Below are 22,765 nucleotides of genomic sequence, written 5' to 3'. Positions count from 1 at the left end.
CGTCCTAGCCAATGATGTGGCACAGGTTTTCTATGTGAAGGACATGTCTACCAAGCCAAGAAAAAGAAAAGATAAGGAAGCGAATGCATCGTACGATGAGCCAAAGCGGCACATAGTTCTTTCTGGGAAGAGAAACATCGTGGGACTGGATGACAAGACAGACAAGTCAGAAGATTATGAAAAGTTTGATGAAATTGCTCCATTCACAGTGAATATTGACCCGAGCATCCCGTTAAATGATGAAGATTTTCCATGGTTACGGCGCAAAGGGACACACGCGAAGAAAAAGTTTCACACCCAAAGATCTGGGATGTGATCGGCTTCACTATCATCACTTTCTTCTGTGTTTCACACCCAGAAGGGAATCTCTGTAATAGTTAGGGTAGTTATGTGTTTTGGCATTTGAAACGCGAAAAATTTTTATGTGCAAACAAATTCTTTCATGCCTTTACTGATTTTTAAAGTTAAGTTATTCACAAACTAGTGATTCACACTAATTTCAAATAATTCAAAATTTAAACTATTCAAATTTGAAAACTACGGGCACTAACAGAAATTTTGTAATTTTTTGTTCCTAAAGCAAAAATATTCACAAAGAAACTCTAAATACACAAAAAAACAACTCCAAAAAAAATAAAGCAAAAAAAACAAAAAAAAACCCGCCTACTAGGCCAAAGCGGCCTACATATGACTAGAAACCCAACCTGTTGTTGGGCCAGGATGCAGGCCCGCAAAGGCCCAGTAGGCCCACAGGGCAGCACAGAACATTTAGGCCCAGTAGGCCTGCTTTGGAGAGGAGCTCGAGAGAGCTACCACACGGGGGTTTATAAACAAGTGCGGTCGCCCCTCGGCTAGCGAGGTGGGACTAAACTTGCCGCACCGCACCTGCGCCAGCGCACCCCCTTTAGTACCGGGTCGTGGCACCAACCGGTACTAAAGGGGGGGCCTTTAGTACCGGTTTGAGCCACCACCCAGTACTAAAGGGGGTCGCTTCCCGCCGCTTGGCTTGGCCAAAACAGGCCTTTAGTACCGGTTGGTGGCTCCAATCGGTACTAAAGGCCCCTCCTATATAAACAACACTTACGAAAATTCCAGTTTCTCATCTGGTTCTTCTCCTCTGCACCGTCGCCCGCCGCCCCCGTACGTCTCCATCCCTCGTCGCCGCCCCCGTCGCCGCCCCGTCCCCGTCTCGCCGCCCCGTCGTCCCCGTCCCCGTCGTCCCCGTCGTCACCGCCGCCCCGTCCCGGCCCGTCCCGCGTCGTCCCCGTCCCCGTCGTCGCTGCCCCGTACGTCCCCGTCGTCGTCGCCGCCCCGGCCCGTACGTCCCCGTCCCCGTCGTCGCCGCCCCGTCCCTGTCCCCGTCGTCATCATCCCCGTGGTCGCCGCGCCCGTCGCCGTCCCCTTCGCCGCGCGCCCCCCGTCGCCGCCCACCCGTCGCCTCTCGCCCCGCCGGTGAGCGCGCACACACACACACACATACATTTTTTGTTTTTTAGTTATACAAATAGTTAGAAATTTTTCTGTTTTTTAGAAATAGTTAGAAATGTTAGAATTGTTAGAATAGTTAGAAATGTTAGAATTGTTAGAATAGTTAGAAATGTTAGAATTGTTAGAATAGTTAGAAATGTTAGAATTGTTAGAATTGCTAGAATTGTTAGAATAGTTAGAAATGTTAGAATTGTTAGAAATTTTTCTATTTTTTAGTTATAGAAATAGTTATAAAAAAGTTAGAATTGTTAGAAATTTTTATGTTTTTTAGTTATAGAAATAGTTATAAAAAAGTTAGAAATTTTTCTCTTTTTTTAGTTCTAGAAATATTATAAATGTTATACAAATGTTAGTTATATATATAGAAATGTTATAATTTTTTTTTCTGTTTTTTAGTTATCAAAATCCAATCATTAAAAAATGTTACTTTTTGCGGGCATATAGCTAGTATTTGTTCTCGACGATGCCCGGCCCGCATCCTCGCCGTTGACACGTCCGCGACGACGTCCGGCTGACCCATGTGCGGGACTGGGCTCCGCTGGGCTGGCACTGGGAGGTGCTGCCTGGAGGGGCGCGCCGCTTGATGAGGAACCCGGCCCTGGGTCCCGTCGTCGACCCTGATCTCGTTTGGTGGCGTTCGCGTGGGCCAGTTTCGGTGCGGAGGGAGCCGGCCCCGCCGGAGGTGGTACGTCGCCGTGTCAGGGAGGAGGACGAGCATGTCCATCGCTACATGGTTGCGTTAGAGGGTGGCAAGTTCTCCAATACCTGGCAGTTTCTTCAGGGATCTCACTTCAGCTATGATCCTGTGAGGGTTCCTTCTCTTTGGGTGTCCACCGCCCGCGCCGCAGGAACCGCGAGTGTCCTAGATTCTTCTGTAGTATTCGATCTTTATTAGCTACCTAGCCAGTGATGTATTTGATATTATATCTATTATTCGAGACGATGTATTCGAGATTATATCTATTATTCGAGACGATGTATTCGAGATTATATCTATTATTCGAGACGATGTAATTTGAATACTAAATTGTTTTATATTTCTTTTGGATTAGTTAAATAAAAGCTATGGCGGACAATACCGGCAGAGAGGGAGAACAGACCCTGTTCGATATGATACGCCATCCTCGCGGGCCAGATGATGATCAGAATGAAGAAGATTATGACAGCTCCAAATTTCTAAACAACACCGGAGAGGGTGATATAATATTCGATTGTGACGACCGAATTGATGAAGTCATGAACTACGATTATGATGATGACGAAGAAAATGTTGATCTTGAAACAACAAAGACCAGCGAGGTATATATATTTATATAAGCAGGCATCTGGTGATCATCACATGTTTTAAATGAGTTGAAGATATATTAACGAATCGATCTTTCTTCTTTCAGCCATCCGGATCGAGCAAATCTTCAGGCAACAGGACGAAACGAGGCCCGAACAAAAAGTTGAAGGAGGGTGTAAAGTACAATATCGAGGCAATCAGACCTAATGGCGAACCATTAGTGCCTAAGAAGATTGTGGACAAGTTCGTTCGTCAGTGCAGAGTTCTTGTGAAGGACCAACTCCCGATCTCCCTTCAAGAATGGAGAGAGCCAGCAAAGCCACGTCCAAATGTTACTTTTGTCGACGACAGACAAAAAAGTCTGCTTTGGGATACTCTCATGGAACATTTCATCCTACTAGATCATTTCACAGATGCAGATGTGGAGAAAGTCAAGGACGCCGCTCTTAGGAAGATGGCGGTTGCATTCAAGAACCACAAGAATCGTGTATGGGACAAGTACATCAAGGATGGAAGGAAGACTCCAGTATTCGAGGGAACACTAGAGAATCAAAGTGCTCATTGGGACGATTTCGTGAAATTCAAGGATTCAGAATTAGCTAAGGAACGGTCGAGAATAAACAAGAAGAATGCTGAAAAATAGGATAAGTTCCATAAGCTGGGGCCAGGTGGCTACGCGGTGGCAATGCCTAAGTGGGATAAGTTTGAGAAAGAGATGGAGAATGCAGGTGTCACTCCAGTTACTAGGAGCTGGCCCCCGAGGTGCAGGACTTGGTTCTATGCGCATGGGGGGAGTTGGACCCGAAGGCAGGCAAAGTTTCGACGAAGGCATGTCTGAACGGAGCCGATGATGCGATACTTGTTGCAATAGAAGAGGCTCGATCGGGGGTGTTCCAGCCCAACAGAGAGAACGACGAGCTTACGCGTGCCCTGGGAAATCCTGAACACCCGGGAAGAACACAAGGCAAGGGCGCTATTCTGTGGTATGAGGGGTTTTCGGACTGGAACGCCGACTACAGAACCCGTGCGAGAAAGAAGATTGCGGAGGAGAAGAAGAGGAAGATGGAGGAGGAGCAGAGGAAGCTGGACTATGAACGCCTTCAAGGCCTAGAATCAAAGCACGCGGACTTGGCAGTCAAATTCCAGCGGCACCAGGAGCAGATCGACTCACTTAGCCAGCAAAGGGCGTCTCAGCAGCTGCAGCAGATAGCGGATGATCCAGCATTGGATAGCACCGCCCCATCCATGCCGAGAAGCAGCGTGGGTTCCACCCCGGGCGACGCAATGCTGGATAGATACCCCATGGATGACATCATGGAGAACACTAACTGTGAGCTACACTTCAAAATGAAGAACATATCCATGAAGGTGGCGGACGCCGTTGCTTATACAAATCCCCCCGAGGCAACCTTCCATTGCAACCCGATTCCAGCGGGCTATGCTCGTGTCTTGGTTGATGAGGTGGTGGACCCATATTCGGGGCTACAGCTTGACATTCCTGGAGGTGACGAGGAGCACACATTGGGAGAGGCCATACATCGTGTCATCCTATGGAGAAAGGATTGCATCGTCTTTTGAAGGCCACCGACACCACGTCACCCGACTCCTCGTCGAAGTCCGCCACCGAGTCAGCAGACTCCCGCTCCTCCAAGTCCACCAACGCGTGAGGCCACTCCTCCTCCTCCAAGTCCGGCAAAGTGTCAGGCCACTCCTCCTCCAAGTCCGACACAGCGTCAGACGTCCACTCCTCCTCCAAGTCCGGCACAACTTCAGGCCACTCTTCCTCCAAGTACGGCACAGCTTCAGGCCACTCCTCCTCGTCCAACTCAGCCACGTCAGCCGTCTCCACCGCCTCAGCAATCGCAGAAGAGACACCCCGCAGCTATGGTGCGTAGTGGTACGGCTCGAGGTAGTACAGGAAGTACAGGCGGAGTCAAGCGATATAAATATGGTCCAAGCATCACTCCTCTTCCTCAGAGGGCTTACGACAAGACCGAGGAGGAAAACAATGCCATAGTGCGGGCAGAATTGGACGCCCATTTTGCACCGAAACCGCCACCGCCGCCAAGGGAGAAAGTGCCTGAGGAAAAGATTGACCACTTCATTCGTATGGCTCAACCACCAGCTCCCAAGCCTGTTGACACAGACTATGAGTGCCACATCAGGAAGTTAAATCGAGCACGTCTACAGAAGGAGGCGAGCTCGAGCAAACAACAAGCAGCTGTCAAAAAATGCGGGAAAATCATTGCCCAGCTGGGAGAACAGGCGGCGCAATAGATCCCCCCGCTTGTTGTGCCAACAACACGTGACAGTACGCACGCCCAATATTATTGTGGGCAAACAATTTACGTTCCCGAGGTGGGCGATGTGGTAATAACCCAGGAGCATATAATGCAGGCTGAAATTCTCAACATCACTGTTGGACAACTCCTCGAGATCGAGCCCATGCCTGTGCTTAAAGAGGAGGAAATAAAACAGAAATATGTCCGGGGCGAACCTTTGGTCAAGCCAGAAGAGATCAAGAAGCTCCCAACGAGAATGTATGAATTGCATCAATGGTACATGGACATTACCAAGAGATCCAATCGAGAGTCCCTCATGGTGCAAGTCAAGAAGGATCATTACTACCATCAGAAAGCTGTGACCGTTGAGTATTCTGAACTGTTTCTGTTATACAATCAAGACGCACTCGACAAATCTATCATCAGTTGCTATTGTCTGTAAGTGATTTCTTTCTGTAATTTAAGTCTCAAGCTAGCTGTAGTGATCCTTTTGATCAATCATTACCTGTAATTATCCTCACTATATTCTTTTCTGTGGTATTATGCAGGATGAAGATGTATGAAATGAGAAAAGGTGGACGCTATGGCATTGGGTTCATTGACCCAAACACCGTTAATGAATACACATGGAAAATAAATCCACATCATGAAAAGCAAGTAGAGGGACAGCATGCTAGAGTTCTTGAAGCGCCTCAAATACAATGAAGATATACTACTTCCTTACAACTTCCAGTGAGTCACACTGTCTTGTACTACAAATTCTCTGTTTTTGCCTACTAGCTAGCTACATGTTTTTGCTTACACATATGCCCGCTTAATTAAGACATGCAAACATGTGTGTATGCAGATTTCACTAGATCTTGTGTATCATTAAAGTTGACGCCGGAACAGTTGAAATACCGGACTCACTACTCAAAGCAAATATTGACTATAACATCTTGTTTGGGATAGTCAACAGGTAATTTCAATCATTATTAACTATATATCTCGGCCTATTTAGTTCATCATTTCATGATATGAACTATTTAATAACCCCTTTATTCATTTTCTTTGTCGGCGGGCAGGGCTTGGGCAAGGTTCATCAGCGTCACGGAAGGCGAATGGAAACAAAAGCTGAAATGATTTCGACCCAAGGTAAGTAATTAAGTAGTACTAGCTAGCTAGCTAGCTGCCATCTCTTTAATTATCATGCTTGATTAATTATTATCTGATCAAATTCCATTCTCGTAAAGGCCCTGAAGCAGGCGCAGGGGACTGATCTATGTGCATTCTGCGTTTGCGAGAACATTCGCATGATGGCGTCCGAAAGGAGCAGATCTCAAAGACAGAAATGGGTACGCTTGTCAGAACACTATTCACAATTTTTACACCATTATCGATATCTAGTCACACAACTAATACACATGCATATTGATCTCCTTCTTAACAGTTCAAAGAGGTGCGGGACAAGCTCCTAGAAACGGAGCGCATAGAAGCACTTCAAGAGGAAATAGCGGGATTTTTGCTCGACCAGGTCATAAATCCAAAGGGAGAATACTATTACCCGCTACCGCCCCCATGAACCACTTTCAATTGTCATCGTGCTCCGAAGGCACCAATTAGGCTAATGCCACTGGCTCCGAAGGCAACATGCATATGTAGGAGAAATTGTATATAGCTATACATGTGTGTATGTGTGAATTAATATGGTGGTTTGTGAGACATTGATGATATATATATATGATTGGTTCTACTAGAAATTCTATTTATATATATATATATATATATATATATATATATATGCATAACGTGTACAATGTGTAGTATCGTAAAATACCAGCAAACGAAAAAGAATTAAAATGGAAAACACAAAATTAAAAAAAAAGAAATCATAAAACCAAAAACCCCCCAAACCTTTTAGTACCGGTTGGTGTTACCAACCGGTACTAAAGGGCTTCCGGCCCCCGGAGCTGGCTCGTGCCACGTGGTTGCCCTTTAGCACCGGTTCGTGCTGAACCGGTACTAAGGGGGGGGGGGGCTTTAGTGCCCACACTTTAGTGCCGGTTATGGAACCGGCACTAAAGGGCCTTACGAACCGGTGCTATTGCCCGGTTCTGCACTAGTGCACGTAAAAATCCGTGTCTCTCGTGTCTCGTTTTATCTCGTTATTATCTAACATTAATCACCGTTGTGGTTTTGTGCATAGGTAAGAACGATTCTTGCTAGAAGCCCGTAGCAACCACGTAAAACTTGCAACAACAAAGTATACCAAGAGGGGGGGGGATGAAATACACAAACAGAGCAGAAAATATCAGAGTGATTTGTGCTTCGTGCCTGGAGCTTTTCTAAGATTGCAGCATCTTGGTTTGGATAGCTACTTCTCCAAATTGCAATGAAGATACACACATGTATTTTGAGCGTGAAGTCTATCTATTACAGGTTATCACATAAACATCTTTTTTGATTTCTGCTTCAAACTGAACTATTATATCTGGAAAACATTTATGTATGATATCTCAACAACTCAACTGGAAGGGATACAAAATGTCTTGAAGAAATGTTTGGGGAGTATAGGTGAGTAGAAAATTACTAAACGCGCTAAGCAATGCCCTCTTGAATTACTTTTGTTTTGTTTTCGAGTTCTGCCCTCCATTAAACTGGCCAAGAGGTATATCTTAGTACTATTGAGTTGCTGGCATGCAGTTTTTTTTCACAGTAGCAATGCCATGCGAACGTCCTTTTTCTGCTACAGTACAACACAATTACATCTTGACTCTGACTGAACCTCGTCATTATTGTTTACATGACAGCATAGATGTTGCTCAGTTGCCAATTTGTTACCTGTCAAGATTTTCACATGTTGTAGTTGGTGACAGGGGATATAAAACATGTGGATATTGTTATATTTTGTAGCTGGTGGCAGGGGATATGATGAACTGACCAATTGTTTTCATGCATCTTCTATCACCCGGAGTTCTTATTACAGTTACATGATCATGTGACAGCATGGCATCGGACAGCACGGCCTTCACCTTAATGCACCCCAAAGGTGATCATCGCTGAAGCACGCCAAGGGTGAGCCATAACCATACCGTTGACCCCGGGGTGAGGACAAATTGTATAGTATCATGTTTTTCAGTTAAAAACCTGAAAACATAAAGACATATCTAACACAGTATGTAAAATTTGTAAAGCTCATAAGAAAATAGCTGAGATCAGGTTAGGTAAGCACGTTCTTGGAAGCGATGTATTTTCTCACTTACGAGAATTACCAGTTGCATATATAATATACTGTAGTAGCCTATATTCATGCACTCTCATTTTTGCTGAACAATTCATGATAAATACTGGATTTTTTTAAAGGAAGCCACTTCAACTTAGTTTGAGCTCTCATGTTGTCCAATGAATCAGCAAGTATGTTTTCTGTGGCTTTTATAAATTGGCACAATGTTTCTGATTTCCAACCTAACAAAAAAATATGTTTGGTCCAATCAGTTTTTTCACCCAATTATGTAATCGGCTCAGGTGACAATAGTATCTTCATTGTTCTTCTCATGACCATTTCCTTTCTCAGATTGCTGGTCTATGGTCTTCTTCTTCCTCCTGATTTCAATGATGACTCGAATCCCTCTAGGAGTTGAGTGAGGTAATCTGTTTTGTTTTTATGCCAAGAGGTATGAACTAGAAGGATCGGTTGATATGTTGTTCATGGCCATTGTAATCAACACACATCACTCTAGCGTTGGAGCAATTTCGAGTCTTTTCGTGGCAGCGAAGACGACGGAAGCTACCATTCCAAGGTGGCAATGAAGCGGTGCAGAACTAAAGAACACATCGGCGGCTGGTAAAGCTTGAAGCTCCATGCATCAAATTTTCTGTATGCTGAAGTTCTTTCTTGGCACGGGGGTAGCATGTTTTGAATTTACTTGTTGTTTAGCTATGTTTCAATATATGAACGGTTATCCTTAGTAAATCATGCTTTTAGCACTTTATTTTTAGTTCTTGCACATCTCGTTGTTGCCCTGTTTTGGGCTATAAAATGTATCAATGCCACATCTTGGTCTCATTTTTCAGGAGGAACTGGGCTGTGGCCTTTTGCTCCAATAAGAAGCGGGTGATAGTGAAAACTTGTCACTCTATGCATAAAAACCATATTCTGTCAAGTTCAATACACATTCTTGATTAGAACAATTTGGTGTCAATAATTGTTTTCTCCGGTGGCAATGTTGGTTGTATCCATGCAATATTAATCAAATATTTATATTTCAACTAGATTTTTTATTAGGTTTTAGATGGTTTTCCCAGTACCTCAAACATTTCGAATGTTATCTCTTTAGGTTCTCGTATTTAGCTCACGGCTCCAACTTTCGTTGAAGGGAAACTCAACGTTCCAACTTGATATGCCCTCTCTTTCATTTGGTTTATTGGAGCATATAATTGGTAAATTTGGTGACCTAAAAGCTGTTTTAGGTATATCGGATAGAAAGTGAGGAGAATAAATTTGTACGCAAGGTTCCAACTTGATATGCCCTCTCTTTCATTTGGTTTATTGGAGCATATAATCGGTAAATTTGGTGACCTAAAAGCAGTTTTAGGTTTATCTCTTAAGTGCTTTGGGCAAACATTTCTGTTCATAGCATTATTTTTACATAGCAATGTATGAGGGTGACGACGATGTGCTAGAGCCCAGGATGAAGGGTGGGTCCAGTATGGAACCAGGACGTGCTATCACTAAGATAGGAAGGCGGTCGCCGCCCTTGTTTTTTGCTGCTGGCCTGCCATGGTGGTGTTGATCACTAGCTCACTAAGAACACGAGTTAGTGGATATTGTGATAAGAGTAAGGGTTGAGAGTGAGCGGGATGGGGATTGGGGTTCGTCTGTTCAGTTACGGTTGTCTAAGTGCAATAATTTTCCTACTTTAGAAAATGTGACAAATTGCATTTCATTAGAGATGGCTTTGCGGTAAATTGCATGAGCGGGCGGTTCATATTCTTTTTCATCAAGTCATGTAATTTTTTTTGGTTAGGATAAAAGGGTAAATGCATTGGTTGGTTGCTTTAAGAGTTAATGACGGACACGGTGGTGTATCAATTGCATGCCCAACAACGAACATAAATTTTTTGCTTCCTGGTATGCAAGACATTCAACTGTATGTTACAACGTGACAATGGCCCAGGAGACATCAGGTCTGCCTTGTTGGCTTGTGAGGTGTCATGGGCGGCATACGCCTTGTCCCCCTTGATGGTGGTGGAGGATCGACACGAACTCGGTGAGAGGGGATCAAGGCGTAGAGCGGGACGATTGGCAGGGGACTCCTCCTTGGCAGTTCGTGGGGAAGTACGGTGTGAAGGCAAGAGGGCGCCATGGCAAAGGTGAGGTGGGCGTCATCCAGTTTTAAAGAAGAGGGATCCAATGAGAAATATCCCACTACAACGGGAAACAGAGCGGGAAGGGGAGGGTCCGGCAGAAAAAATAAAAGAAAAGAAAAGAAGGGTTGGCACGGGGTGGTGTTTTTCTTGGACCGTGTGTTGGAAATAGTATGGCGAATAATCTGGGCAACCAAATTTCTACACCATAAATGGAATGGTTTTGGGGGAGTCTGGACTGTCTAGACGGTTTGATTTTGGGAAGAGCGTTGATCACCCATTTGATGTCCGAACATGCCCAAACAAGAGGGAGAAATGAGGTTCAACCTTAGAGACAATCTTAATTATTTATTTTAATCATTTATATGCATTGTAGCCCGCAGCAACGCACGGGCATTCTAGTAGTAGTAATAGTAGTAGTATTTGAGTAGTTCGTCTTTTAAAAAATGGGGAGTGGAGTGGTGTGAGCACACATGAACCATGTGAGATATTTTTGAGCGGATTGCCTGTGCACCCGCAAAAGAAGCATAAATACTTAGTAGCTAGAAAACAAAATTTTATTTGATAAATCAATAAGAGGTGGACAGTCAGGGCGGTTTTGAGAGCAAACCAATGAGAATGTGGAGAGAGAGAGAGAGATAGAAAGTACATGCATGAAGTTGGACCAGGACGACAGAACCTTACGTTTTTTTGTTACCAACGAAAACACAAATTTATTTGATAATTTAATAAGAGGTGGGGTAGTTGTGGTGGGTTTCAGAGAGATAATAGGGGAAAAAAGAGAGGGAGAATATACCACTAGTAGAGGATCTGCCATTAGTCCTGGTTCGTGAGGGCCTTTAGTCCCGATTCACCAACTGGGACTAATAAGTCGGGACTAAAGGCTCCCACCCATTAGCCCCGTTTGAACATGATCCAGGACTCAATCCCTTCCATGTGGCCGGTAGCGCGCGCCGGGGGCTGGGGCCCTTCAATCCTGGTTGGTGACATCAACCGGAACTAGAGGTTTAGGGTTTTATTTTATTTTGTGTTTTTCATTTAATTATTTTTCATTTTTGTTTTTTAGGGTTTATGGTTTAGTGATTCACATGACAACACCTCCACTGCTACTACATATTGTACATGTCATACATATATAATAGAATTTCTCGTAGAACTAATCATATATCGAAGAATTAATTTTTTTTTTAGGGTAATATCGAAGAATTAAATGGGTTGGAATTCCATCTAGAGGGGCTCGCTTCACATCCAAGTCCAGTCAGAACCACGTGGATTTCCCATTTTGGACGTGGAATTGGGCTCCTAACCCAAATGCCGGTTTGACCGCCTGCATCCCATTCCAGAAGGTCGATCCGCGCTCAGTGGACCCAAAGAAGTGTCCTTCTGGAATATTTGGCTTTAAGTAAGCCTACCCAAAGGCTCAAATCATTGTGAGAAAGTTTCCAAATCCACTTGGTGAGAAGGGCTACCTCCATCAGTTTTGAATTAAGAATGCCAGGGTTTTCTACACTTCTACTCTTTAGGCAGGCGCACGTCCAACAAATTTGATAGAAACCCTGTTACAGATGAAAAGAAATAAACTGAACCTCCATCGACCAATCAAATTTTCAGCTGATCACAGAATCGCAGAAAATAATGAAGGTTCGGACAAGATGGAATACAGAATACAAAAGTATACAACAAGCTTGATCTTAACACAGTAGTATTTCTACATCAGGCTTAATAAGGTTAAGACCTATAATACTAGTTCCTCTCGTTGTTGAAATTAATACTCATCTCCCTCCTGCAACAACTCTTTTTGACGTTCACAGTACTTCCTCATATCGTCTGCAAACTGCGCGTCACTCCTAAAATCGAACATTAAATCCACGTTGAGCATTCCGTCCGTGTGCCGCGTTCCATAGCTGGTAATATCATGATTACTCTTAATAAAGTCTGCTGAATCTGGATACACAATCTTCCTCGCTGTTCCTTTTCCATAGTAGCAGCGGCCTGTCACCAAAACCAAAGTCAAATGCTTGGCAAACCATGTCTATCTGGATTGGTTTCACTCACCAGACCATTGGTGTGCAATAGAAAACCATGACAATAGTACTGAACAACAGTTCTTGACAAGAAAAAAGAAGTTAGAAGTACACTTTGGATCGTAGAGAAAGCGCATCCTAAAATAACCTTAAGATGTTAATCTTTTTTACACACGATCAACAGCAAGAGCACATAAATGTTTAATTTATGTCAGAATTGCTGCATTGAAGCCGTACTAAGCTATAATATATCCTATGCACATGATATGTACCCGGATTCAGAGGTGTATATAAATGTTGTAGTTTTGTACTCCCTCCATCCCATAATGTAAGACGTTTTTTGATTCTACTGTAGTGTCAAAAAAACGTCTTACATTATGGGACGGAGGGAGTACATGAGTATGAGGACATGGCTGTTTCAGCGGACTAAATGGGACCTGAGATTGGTGCGGATAGGTCCTTCGCTTGTTTTCTGTTCCATATTTTTGTGGCTTCTATTGCATGAAGGAGTTTAGATTACAGATTCAACTCATACATCCCCATCCCGGCAGAACTGTAAACTGGGTTGCAAATCCAGAAGAATACACATTTTAAATGGGGTAGCTATCGAAGGGTGACTTTCTGGGTACTTAAAAGGGAGCAATATGCATTGCAATTTGGGTTCAGATACTAAGCTTGTTGACCTGCTGCTAAGGTCATCTGATCTGGTGAAACATAGTAGGCAGACAGTGAGGGGTAGGAGATTCCTGCTGTCGTCAACGAGAGGCATGCTGAGAGATGAGGATATGCCTGCAGAAAACAAGGGAGAGGAGGAGATGCTTGCTGATATGGATAAGGGGCCAGAATGGAGAAAAGAACTTGAATATGGCCAAACAATTGCAGGGCCATCGTGTTTGCCACAATTAAAAACCTCTCAATGGACTCTTCAGTTTACTTATAAATTGATTATTCACGAGATGGTGTATTTCATGCTTCTAAAATTCATAATGTTGACCCCAAAACCTGAATGGCCATAAACTAAGTATTACAAATAAACGCTGATTTGCCCTCGTCGTCGATTCACAAGTTTGTTGAAAATCGGTGCATACATAGCCGTTAAGTTGATGTATCATCTCATATATGGAAAAACAGTGGACGAATTAAATTTCGAGGAGCATAATACTGAATAATGAAACGTCACTGAATGTACTCGGTGCCCCTATATAAGTTATTCTTTATGAGAGCTATCTCTATGGTTGGATGAAACAAACATGCATCGTACGAATTAAAGACGAAAAGTCCTTAATGGAAATCAAAAGGATCTTCAATGAAACACAGAAACAAGGGCGGGGGCAGTTCCCTCTAATGTTTTAAACCTGAATGGCTGCTCACCAGCTTCCCCTTCAGTTCTACTTGGAAGGAATGTGGACTTACCAGTATATATCAGGGGTAGAGGACAGCAGAAATTTGGTTTTTCCTGCTCACCAGGATACGCATAATTGAGTTCGGCGAAGAAGAGTTGGTTACGAGCAATCCCTGATTTGGAAGCAGCCACAAAATTAACGTGATAGCACTCCCTGTCTAAGGATTCAGAACCAGCCACCACACCACAGATAACGCTTAGCACATATTGTGGTTCCTAAAACGTAACAAGCAACAGCAAGGTCAAATGAAGCAGCTGATAGTGAGATGTAAAGAATATGTACCAAGTAAACAAGGATGAACAAAAACAAGGCAAACTTTTGAAATTGGTCTTTCTTACCTCATCTTTTCACTTAGAAGGTAAAGAAGGTAAGAGTTACTCAGACCCACCACTTAATGAAACCAATGGTTCAGATCTATTATATACTCTTATCTCTCATGTGAAAAGAGGAGGTAAGACAGTCCATGTTAAAACTGTTGTAAAAACAAAGCCACATACCAAAGGATGCTCAGAGGCATATTTCTGCAGCAGTTGTTCAAGCTTAGAGCAAAAGTGTAATTTCATTCTGTTATAATATGACTTCATTCTCAGCAGAGTCCCCTTAGCCTCCTCGCATAATTCGGCCACCTTGGGAGGTTCGGGATCCAAGGCCATTACTTTTTGTCGGAGGAAGTACTTTATTTGACCAAGCGACTCACGAGGGATCACACCATTGGTGCCGGTGGTCAGCAAGTGTCGTAGGTCATTCAACATATCGGGCGTCAGGGATGCGAGGAATGACCCTAGTGCAGCGTGTTGTGGGTGTCGAGCGGTTGTGGCTGCGGCAACAAACTGCTGCAAGGTGTGCATCTCATGGGATATGTCACAAGATTTGTGGGAGAGGTGCTCCATCACCTGCTGCGTCGAGCAACCAGACTCGAAGTTTCCTCGGACGAGGGTGATGAGGCCTTCCAAGGAACGAACCTCCACGCGAAGCATAGATAGGGTGTCGATGATGTGATACTCTTTGATTTCGGACATGGGTAGCGGGTACACTATGTTGTGCCAAATAGAGTTGACAATGATGTTGGAGACAGGATCCATAGGGCCATAGCAGTGGCCAGCCCACAATATGTCGCGGATGAGCCCCGTAGAGGGCGGTAACATGGTGAACACTTTGAGATAGAAAGCGTGGATTGCACTGTGAAGCCTCATCCTGAGAGACTCGGTGTACTCACATGTATCGCCACTGCAGCTCTCTACCAAACCGCGGCTTCGAGCGGTTCTCGCGGCCTTTGCTAAAAAGGTTGATATCATGGACCTCTTGTCTTGAGGATCAGACCGCAGGGACGCAAAGAGGTCCCCATGACGCTCGACCTTGATGCTGACAACATCGAATCCATCCACGGAGCTCGTGCTATTGCAAATCTCAAGCTTCCCTTCATCGGGCTTGAGTTTCCGGCAATACACGACGACCTCTCTTTCTCCTGGCAGCTGTTTCACTTGGAGGTCAAGGAGGGCACTGCACTGGTACCGCAGTAGATCCACGAGGGTGTTGACGTCGTCGACAGTGAGCTTTGGCCCTCCTGGCCTGAGAAACGGGGCGGCGGCGTGGAGCCGCTCTAGTGGAACTGGCGTCGTGTGGAGCCGCACCAGGGCGTCGGGCGCTGGGTGCGATGCACAGGTTGCGGCGCACATGAGGGCGGCTCGCGTCCTTTCAGTGGTTGGGTCAGGGAGCTGAAGCTCAGCAACGTATAGATCGTGATCGACGAGCAGGACGGCCAGGGCCAGGTCAGCGCCCGCCCAGTGGAGGTACCGGGTGGCCTGTTCTTCACTGAGGCATCCAAAGTATCTCACCATGAACCTGCGGAGAGCCAGGTAGGATGGCGCGGCATCTCTGGGCCAGGTATCCCTGCGGCATGTTGGCCCAATGTGGCTGGACCAGCTATCCGTTGGCCGCGCCGCACCAGCCAACCTCTTGGACCTCCTCCTCCTCTTACAGTCATGCGGAAGCGGTGGGTTTGCCCGGAAGTCCTGCGGGAGGTGGGCGATGGTGTTGAGGATGATGTTGGTGACGGGGTCCATGAGGCCGAGACAGAGGCCGTATTTGCCCATGGATGAGATCAGTTCGTCGGCGGCTTCGGCTGGCATGTCGTCGACGGGCAGCCGGTCGCACGCCTCCTCGTATAAGTCAGGGATGGACGCGAGGAGATCGCGTTTGAAACAGAAGCTAGGGGGTTGGTCGCAGTTGCCGCTGTAGAGGCAGGAGAAGAGCCCCCTGCGGTCGGGACCCGGCGGCTGGACCTTGTTGGGCGGCATCACGTCTGCTGCGACTGCGATCGAATGAGGCGGCGATTCCGCCGGCGGCAGGATCTATTAATGCGGCGGTTCGGCCGGCAGCAGCATCGATTAGGGTTGCTGACTCGGTTCGGTCGCCGTCAGGGTCTGTGGGAGGAAGACGACGATCGATGGGTACGTTACGTACGCATATGTATGCATGCGGCTGTAGCGTTAACAGCAGACGGGACACACCCGCGCGTCTGATATGTATGGGCCAACCCGCGATTCAGATCCTCAAGTCGCTGGCCCATATTCCTTGCCGACGCAGCACCTGCCAAGATATGTGCATTTTTTCATCTAAAAAAAAGATATGTGCACTTTTATAATACTAGTAAGCTTGCACGTGCAACGCAGGTCTTAACTCCATCACATAATTATGATTATTAACACAGTTGTTTGATTCTACATAGTTTTTCATCTGCATTTGTTTCACCAAAAAATAGTATTTGTTTGGGTGAAAGAAAAATTAAATCGCATGGAAGGTGTAAATAATACTCCCTCCATTCACCAATATAAGATGTTTTGAATATATCAATATGAACTACATATGGACTAAAATGAATGAATAAACACACTAAAATGTGTCTTATTCTTTCGATTTAGAGAAAAGTTAGAATCGAAAATGCAATTCGGCTCCCAGGTCCAGATGCTCTTGCAATCTAGACCACACAGGTGCCTCATGATTTGGGCATGGCTTGGTATTCGATTCGTATTTCTATTATAAAAACAGTACATGATGCCCACACAACAGTATCACTCAATGTGCGCGCTTCCTTCCTGACGCCATCGCTGCTACAGACATTGGGACAAACGGAGCCGCCCGTGGTACTCTAGCTGCCCCCACCACCTCCATCGACACCTTACGTCCCATGACTAATGATTTTTTAATTCAAACTAGTAGATGTCACATACAGATAGACCAAGTACAAGTTTTACACATGAACCCCCTAAAATGTATCGGGCGTCTTCTAAAACTTCACAACAGGAGTCCATGGGTAGAGGTTTTATTTTTTACATGCACAACCAACACATGGCAAGATTTGTCACCGACACAGGAAAAAAAGTCGGAAAGACATCACTGGGGAAAATAAAATGCTAGAAAAACGTTGGTTGTCAGGTTCTCAGTCTATCTACGAAGGTGCGTTTTGCAGCTTAACAGCATCAGGCATTTTGGGGTAATCTCACATAATTAAACATTAGTCCAAACGCACGTTGGCTACTACACTGCAATAATAACAAGTAATTTAGAGATAGTTCCTCCCAACGATGAACACACTAAGCGTCCAGCAAAATACACGGAGGCGCGAACACAAAATACACGCAGTTAATTTCTAATTCTAGCCAACTGGTCCATTGACTCGATTTAGCGTCTAGTAGATGAAGCGGATGTGGATGCATACCATATAGAATGCTTCATTGTCAGCACTCCAAGCCAAGCCTGATGTGAGGACGTTGGAGCTCGGCCAACTGATGGATGGAGCTATCTTCTTCCTCCTGCCACCACTGTTGTGCCACTCTCCTCTCCCAACCATCCGCAGAAAACTTCCTTCATACATTTTGTCTTCCCGACATTAAGCCTACTTTTCTCATAATATTCTAATGGCGAAACCATGCTTCCATGAATAAAGATTGTAAAAACCATAGGTTTCTTACATAGAGTCTAGTGTTAGCCCAATAGCACCGTGCTCACCCAACTAATCTGTATATCCCTAAATCATTTGCTCCAGTGCACCAATTCTTCCAAGACATAGTGTCCGGTCCTGTAATTTCAGCGGAGCGGAGAGTGTCGAGCCTGCTGGGACAGGGTGTCCTGTAATTTCAGCGGAGCGGAGAGTGTGCCGAGCCCGCTGGGACAGGGTGTCCTGTAATTTCAGTGCAGCGGAGAGTTAGCATACTCCATAAAATGTACTGTATAAACTTAATCAAGCTCTACAATGACATGACGAAATCGTGTGTTTCTAATCTACGTCATATTTTACTCCGAAAATTTAGTCAACAATTAGCATACATGTTCACACACTGTCCATGACCTACAATCTAATTTTAAATGATGAATATTCTAACTCTGTTGGATCGATGACCTCTTACTGTAACTCTGAAAATTCCATGAGCAGTGACACACTTCGTCAGACATCGTGTGTAAACTAAGGAATCTTCAGTCAATGGTTCTACTGCTTCATGCCCGATGGATGACTCTTTACTGAAACATTGAAAACTATGTGTGCACTTGCCATAGATGTGTTTACCACAAAAAACAAGCAAAATGGCATGTCTTACCTGATACCAAAACCATGCTCCCACGAATAAAGGTTGCAAAAATCATATGCATCCCCCAAGGAGTCGAATGTTAAGCCAATAGCAGGCTCAACTACATGGTCCCCCAATTTATCTGCATGCCCTCAAATTGTCTCGTCCAGCGCGCCTAATCTTTCTGGGCATGGGGCTCTATCCGTTGGCTGATTCCCGACTCTTACTCTGCAACAACATGAAGCAAAATTCTTATATATGAAATACCAATCATTTTTTGTACATCTATCTAGTTTTTTTTTGTAACAAGAAACTAATTCAGGGGAAATGCAAGATCCAACACATGGCAGTACAACTACAACACTCATATCCATCACAACATTTCCAGTTCTATTTACTTTTTCATAGTGCGGGCAACCAAAACAAAAAAGCTGGGCTACTCTGACAATGCCTCATGGGATCATATGAAACTACAATAACCAAGACATCATTACAACTTTGGTTTTCCTACAGACCATTTACCTCCTATAAGTAAATGCCTATTACCTCTAAGTCCACCCAGGGGCTTGCGGATCCACCTTGCAAGTAGTAGATTGAGCAGACCCTCCATAACTAGATCTTGAATCACAGCCTCTTGGTGTTCATCAATATGTGCTTTGGTCGTCGGCTTGGTCAATTGCATCTGCGATGTCACCCTCGCTCTCACTGAAACCGGACATGGTGGCGCCACCGGTAGCTACAGTCCTCTCCTTGATGCACACAACACCACGTACGAACTGCCCAGATGAGCCATGCGCAAATCCGGCGACAACAGCCCCACAAGATCCATTGGCGGATTCCTCTTCGCCACCAATCAAATCCATTAGGGCCACCACGCTAGCCGCCTCATCCGGGAAGATGGGCAACCTGCACGCGTTGAACTAAAACTCTAAGGTCTCTCTGATGCTGGATAGTAAATGGAAGAAGATTTCTTGTCCAAGAAGGGGATTTCTGACCTGTCTACCGGAGAGATGGAGAAATCCATCGCCATGTCTGCGCCGCTGGAAATCGGACACCCGCGCTGTCAACACTCGTCCTTGAGCACACCGCTGAAACACCCTCCGGGAGCTAAAACGCCTTTCCCTGTTGTTTTATGATCACTACTTGTGAAAGAAGATCATACTCTGTTTCTTCAAACCAATTCCAATAATAATCAATAGACATGTATTTCTCTAGGAAGAAAAGCAATACACATGAGTGCCTCAAGTTCAAGGGCCAAACTGTTCTAGAAAATATCATAGCATATATCATACTTTTTATAAATCTGTACTAAAAGGGGATGCACGTACACTTATATTGGCTTGATCACCTATAAAATCATATCTTACTACTGGACATTGGTACTCTCAGATGCTTCTCATTAAACATCATGCAATTTATGAATTACCACTGCCCTAGGCACTCCATAGTCCAGCTATCTTGCTTGTGACGATCTTATATGTGCTCAGCATATCATCCTAATATATAGCTACAGGATCGCGAAGTAAAAGCAGAGAGAAAGATTATAGGGAAGAAAGGGTGAACAAAAATTAGCTAGTGCGCGCGGGCTAGCAGCTCATATGCTGATCAGTGAGCAACGTTTCGGAATTAAGATCAGTGACGACGGAGAATATTCATATACCTCTTGTGTTCCTACAGACCTAATGTACAAGCCATGCTACTATCTTCCTCTAGACAAGCATCATTTCGGAACCTTTAGTGACATGAAATGTTTGACAGAAAGCTTAATTAATGGAATTTCATTGTACCTATTTTCTTATAACTTGCCAAACCTCAACGGATAGGGATCATAGAATTATAAACAATTATACCGAACATACATCTGTATAACCATGTGTTTAATTGATTAAAAATCTGCAAGAAATTCAGCAAAACGTGCATTCTTTTGCATGGAACTTAGTCTGGCAAAGATACACAGAGGTAATTGCCTAAAATATTTATAGAACCTTATTCGACGGATACCGACAGCTTGAGCCAATTAAATCACTTATGACAATACAAAATATGATGAAATCGATCTATATGTAACCTCTCAATGAGTGAAGTAAAACGCAAGAACAAAGTGATTTCAGGTAACCAATGAGAACATATGCCATTGAAATAAAGTCGCTGAAGTGTTACTTCAATTGGAAAAAGGACCATCTTTTATGATTCAAATACCCCACCTAGAGCTCCTTTGGTAACTTCTGAATCAGTTAACATTTATAACAAGTGGCAGAAAAGCTTATTCCAGTGAGCAAAATATATATGCATATCTAATTCTACTGCCTATGCACAACACCATAGGATAATAAGAATATCAAAGAAAATGATGTGCCTTATCCAGGTCAGTAACCTTCAGGGACTGAGAAGTAGGCTTGATTTTCATGGATTGTTTCTTTAGATAGATGGGTTCTAATCGTTAACATCTATATTCAACATTTCACCAGCGTTAATTTCCTTTTCAGTTCCATTAAAGATGCGTGGCAGCTGAGTGCGCTACACACTCCACAGGCCCAAACTGTTGAGAGGGAGACAAGTAAATAAATCAGGGGGCAGGGGACATGGGTTCGGACAGACGGATTTAAGGAGGCAGCCAAAGTTGGAGGCCGCCATTGTGTAGTTTCTTTGGAGGACGCCAAGGTCGCATGCATCCCCAGCTCTACAGTGCTCAACTCTGGCCAACAGCTCTAAAGTACATTTACTACGCAGCCAATAGCTGGCGTCCTGTCCATGTCGCGCACGCCGCGGCAGCATGGATGAGAGTAGTATTCCTAGCACTACAAGGGAAGCACGCATGTGCACAACCGCACAAGTGGGGTAGGGTAGAATGATTTGCTTCAAAACTTGGTCTCATGCGCTCGTTCAATTTCCCCACGCTCATGCTGGCTCGTCGCTCGACTACTTCCGTGCTGTTGTTGAATCCGAATTGAATTATCGAATCCGAATTGAGAGAGAGGGAGTACTTCTAATTATCTCTAGGCATAATAAATTGTCTACCTAATTAACTAATTGCATTAATGACTCGATTTTCAAATTGATTCAGTGCGAAAAAATTCCTATTTAAATGGACCTAATTAATTGCATGCGTAGTTAATCTCTAACTAATTAATTGCATTAATGGTTTGATTTCCAATTTGATTATGTGCTCAATTTTCATAATATTTTCGCGTGAATGGCTGCTACAAATGAAGAGGACAACTACCGAGTATTGTTGGATGCATTTCCCTAACGATTTTCTTGACATTTAAATGATCACACTTGATTTGAGAATTTAGCCTGTCTGGCTCTCTGTATGACTTAAAAGAAACATAATTTGACAACATTCGCATAAGACTGTATGTGGTGGCCCAACGACCCGCCTTTCGCCACAGCCATCCTCGACACCGTGATCCACACCCTGGCATTCTCGAGAATCGCGCCGGCGTCTTACATGGTGTACACGCGGATGCGCTCATAAGAAAAAAGATATGTTATTTTTGTTGTATTAGGAAACTTGTGATTACCAATTAATAGTAGAGATAATGATAATAATAAATGGCATAGCGCGCGGGAGTAGTGATTTGTTATGTGGGAATATATGATTTTGTATTGGAAGGTTATCAAAAAAATCTTATATCCGTCTTTTAGGAAGGTGATCTCACATAGATGATGTGATTTCTCAATTCTTAGTTACCTGTTATTTATGTAATTGAATTGAATCAGCATTTGCCAAAGCAAGCACGAAACAAGATCCCCCTTAGGCCTCGCTTGGATTGTCGTATTTCTATCTATTGGATACACTTGTAAAAAGATCGTTTCCGGCCGGAAACACTCTAATCCGGTAAGATACATTTGTAAAATTGATACACCCATATTAACTTACAGTCAATCCAAGCGCAACCTTAATGGGATTTGGTTTTTTAACGGAAGGGAGAAAAACCAGCGGAAGGAATGGTGAGAGGTGAGACGAAATAAAACCGGACGAAAAAAGACCGTACCAGGCTACCAACTCCTTCATTAGGAGTAGGAGTAGAGATGCGTTCGGTTCAATCACTTCGCTCGAGACAGACGAGAGTCGATCGGGAGAGAGAAGAGTTGCGCTTCGCTCAGGATTTATTCCACAGGGTGCCAGAGGATGATTTCTTCCGCGTGGATTTGGAGACGTTTGGGGCCGGGAAAGGCCACACGGGGCTTAAACGAACGCAGAAAGGTGGATGGGGCAGGTTTGTTCCCCAGCGAGGGTAATCCGCGTGGATCACCGTGGATTAGCCTCAAAACCACGTGGGGCGGGCGTAACCAAACGAGGCGTAAATTTGGTTGAGATCCTCTACAGTACTATCCTAACCCTTGTGCAAAACAGTGTACATTTAGA

General features: G+C 44.3%; 1 protein-coding gene and 1 long non-coding RNA gene across 2 annotated transcripts; both read right to left on the bottom strand.

Moving 5' to 3' along the window:
• Positions 1-12,166: 12,166 nt before the first annotated feature.
• On the bottom strand, positions 12,167-16,125 carry LOC125506624. The gene is made up of 3 exons (XM_048671413.1): positions 14,326-16,125; positions 13,839-14,043; positions 12,167-12,393 (listed from the first exon to the last, which is right to left on the bottom strand). Exons 1-3 carry the CDS (start codon positions 16,123-16,125, stop codon positions 12,167-12,169), a joined length of 2,232 nt encoding a protein of 743 aa, XP_048527370.1.
• A 1,618-nt stretch (positions 16,126-17,743) lies between these two features.
• LOC125555431 lies at positions 17,744-18,989 on the bottom strand. The gene is made up of 3 exons (XR_007304699.1): positions 18,940-18,989; positions 18,424-18,621; positions 17,744-18,008 (listed from the first exon to the last, which is right to left on the bottom strand). It is a non-coding gene; the product is annotated as an uncharacterized LOC125555431 (long non-coding RNA).
• Between the last annotated feature and the right edge of the window lie 3,776 nt (positions 18,990-22,765).

The sequence above is a fragment of the Triticum urartu genome, chromosome 5 (genome assembly GCF_003073215.2).
Source record: "Triticum urartu cultivar G1812 chromosome 5, Tu2.1, whole genome shotgun sequence".
NCBI lineage: Eukaryota > Viridiplantae > Streptophyta > Magnoliopsida > Poales > Poaceae > Triticum > Triticum urartu.
This window is presented reverse-complemented; position numbering and strand designations above follow the sequence as displayed.

What these genes read in the sequence shown, in the direction of transcription:
- LOC125506624 (XM_048671413.1), bottom strand. Translation starts at nt 16,125, where the DNA reads ATGCCGCCCAACAAGGTCCAGCCGCCGGGTCCCGACCGCAGGGGGCTC. An exon ending in ATGCCTCTGAGCATCCTTTG is followed by an intron (nt 14,044 to 14,325) that starts GTATGTGGCTTT and finishes GTTACGTTTTAG; the next exon opens with GAACCACAATATGTGCTAAG. An exon ending in TCTACCCCTGATATATACTG is followed by an intron (nt 12,394 to 13,838) that starts GTAAGTCCACAT and finishes TTTTGGTGACAG; the next exon opens with GCCGCTGCTACTATGGAAAA.